Raw genomic sequence first — 3,081 nt, 5'->3', positions numbered from 1 at the left:
TTTGCCCAAGTTTAAACCTCGAAGGAATGATACCGGTCCTCACACATAATATGGTTATGATGGATGAGAGCGATCAAGTAATCTTTGGCTAGTAAGAGTTGGCGGGGAACTTGCGCAAAAGTGTTTCATAATCTTCATTGATGGGATATCACCTAGAAGACTGACCAAATCTGCAAAAAACGTACCACGAAGGAATATCGTCCGGGTCGCTCTATAGCACTTTTTCACCAGTGCACCCAGTGAGGCGTCGGAATTCAGGCACAGGAATGAAAAACATTGGTATTTGCGTTTCGTATATGATTGATTCTGCGAGTAACCTTGGCTAATGTACGTATCAAACGAGGGGAATTTAACCCACCTCTCCAAGAGCATGTACAGAGTAATATGAAAACCGTCGTTTTCGGACTTTGAAGGCCATTTCTTGTAATTGCTGCTTTCCTTTCTAGTCAACGATGGTACCGTTTACTGGGTCAAAGTATTTGAACTGCAGCTCTCCGAATAACGGTCTACCCCAACAAATCTTGGCCATCATCGTTCATATTTTAAAAAGGGATGATTGGGTTTTGACCATCTTCATGGATTCCCGCAGTCTCAGCTGCTTACAGCCACTACAGTTGACCACCGGACCAGTGGGCACACTTTCACTTGTCAGGTAGAATATCAGCGTTCGTTTCGTATGTTAAAAAGCTACAGATAAACCGACCGACCCACAGTGTTGTCTTCAGAGTCAGAAAAAATTACCTTTTAAAGGAAAAGGTTGCCACCCCATAAGTGAAATTACAATCAAGAGGACAGCTTTTATTTTTCACGTCGCTCACCTAGTCCCAAGCGTTCAAACATTGCTGTAATGAGAAAGAAGTTGAGACCAATTCACTGTGCCTTCAGGAATGCAGCCTGCAGCAAAAGATTCGTTCTCGTAAGCGCGAATATATAAATACTCACTTTACGTGGTCTTAGCTGAGCTCGCCAACGATTTGTAGCAAAAAACTCTGCGAGTGCTTTGCACACTACTACAGCGCAGCAATAATTTCTCACGATTGGATCCGAGTCAGTTCCATTGCTGATTCGTATAGAATCCTTTTTCAACTTTTTATTAGCAAAAGAGACAAGCTGATCTACCCGTTAGAAAAGGTTCCGCTCAATTTTTTTCAGTATGAAGTAACTGATTTAGTTGCCGTATAATTGGCGGAACAAGTATACGATTTAATAATGTACACAATTTTTCACAAGGTGACTTGTTGCAAAATCCATCTCCATGCTCCGCTCTTTTCTTCATGGAGCACTTCATTGTTGTTCTTTCAACGAGCACTATGCGGAAAATTTCCAACATAGCCAATAAAGGGTGCAAATCAAAGAGCATCTAACCTATTTGGAACGATTAGGTCAAGCCTATACATTCTCTATATACACTATTCGGTGAACTCCATTGATTTTTTACATTTTGTTCAATATTCTAACGACACCGGATGACACCATCTCAAAAAAAATATTCCCGGTCAATGCCGCGCACAAAAGTATTGAAATCTGCCTCAGAGCTCCACAAAATAACCGTTAAATTTCACACCACATTCTACAGCGAATGCAGATCGTCCAAAGCCTGCCAACCTCGTGTAAAACCCACTTGCAGTTGTTAGCTACAAAAATGGTTTGGCAGAATTCCGTGAAATTTTCAATGGGGGTGACAATTGAAGTTACCACCAACAATTGAGGAAAACTCAGTCGGCTGTAACGAGAGAAATTCATTATCCTGCATGTAGAAGTGAGAGTTATGAGTGTAAGTTGAGACCAGATTGGTATCACGGAGCACACGCGTTTTTCAAAATCACTTATGTGCCACTAGTGACGTGATGGCGCAAAATGCCACGTATATAGCGACAGTAATATTGGAGCTGAATGTCACATGACCAGGAGCAAAGTTGATAGTTGGGAACGAAAAGAACATGTCCGGTCATGCATGTATAGACATGCAAGAACAATTTCGCTACAAGGATGTTTGATGCAATCTGGTCCTGAAAATGGCTATTTATTTTGACCTGAATGTCACGAATAAAGTGCGCATAAAAATGACGTTACTGCGTACTATGACAGACAGTAATGTATGATTCTGGGTCACTTTCACTTTGGGCTCAATAACTTTTAACTGAAAACTTTCTCGCTCAAGCACGTGCCTTGTTACAATGAACAAACCAGCTGGTTTTCTGTTTTCATCTTAGCAGTGCTTACGTTTTCGACCAGCAGGTGCACTATCGCGATCGACACCTAATGGGAGAAGTCTATTCAAACTTAGGAATTTTTTATAAGACCAGTGATGAAAATCAGCTATCTCTTGCCTACGCACAAGTAAGTCTCGTGTGATACTTAAAATTTACGCATTTTGTCTACAGGCTAACTTTGTGTTCATTTGTGGTTACTTTGCTGGTGATGGTGAAATACGGTTGGTCACACGTCGCATGTTCAGCAGATAGCCAGTAACTTGTTGGTCATCACTCACTGTGAGAATGGTTCCTACCAGGCGACCCGGATTACAGCAGATGTTTCGGAATAAATTAATAGTTCCTCCATCTTACTGAATATCAAACGGTTCGAGACACATCATATGATACCCCAGGTTGCTTTACTTATACTAATTTATATTTATAAATTTAACGTGATCAGATTATGTGGTAAAAGGTGTCAACGGAAAATTACAAACGAAAGGTTAATCTTGCAACACATGCTTGATACACCGAGTCGTTTGAAATCAGTAGTTGATTAGGTAAACTAGATTTTACTCGGTTTCAGGTGTTTACCAACACTGAATCTATCCGACAGAGCTGCAACAATCAAAAAAACCTTCAAGCACCATGCGAAATTTTTAAGGATTGTATCAATAAAACCTGGAAGCTCGGTAAACCAGCTCAGCATATTTTATCAACAAAATGCGTTTCTCTTACCTGGAGGCACAGAACAGATAATTTGGCTAAATGCTTCTCTCAAACGTGGTCAAATAGCTGAGTCCCACTATTAATGTTAAGCCTCTGTCTACGCTGTGGAAATACCAGTGTGTACAGGCACCGGAAATATGGTTCAGTATTTTTGGTA

At 40.7% G+C, this 3,081-nt stretch overlaps 1 protein-coding gene across 1 annotated transcript in view; it reads left to right on the top strand.

Moving 5' to 3' along the window:
- Positions 1-2,262: 2,262 nt before the first annotated feature.
- T265_15448 (hypothetical protein) overlaps positions 2,263-3,081 on the top strand; it is a gene marked incomplete at both ends in the record, with an annotated part of 105,296 nt that continues 104,477 nt past the window's right edge. Inside the window, one exon of the mRNA XM_009178157.1 lies at positions 2,263-2,340. Coding sequence (XP_009176421.1) covers positions 2,263-2,340 — 78 coding nt within the window. The remainder of the gene's footprint in view (positions 2,341-3,081) is intronic.

Source organism: Opisthorchis viverrini (assembly GCF_000715545.1).
Source record: "Opisthorchis viverrini unplaced genomic scaffold opera_v5_506, whole genome shotgun sequence".
NCBI classification, from domain to species: Eukaryota; Metazoa; Platyhelminthes; class Trematoda; order Opisthorchiida; family Opisthorchiidae; genus Opisthorchis; species Opisthorchis viverrini.
Note: the sequence above shows the minus strand (reverse complement) of the source record. Positions and strands in the feature narration are given on the sequence as shown.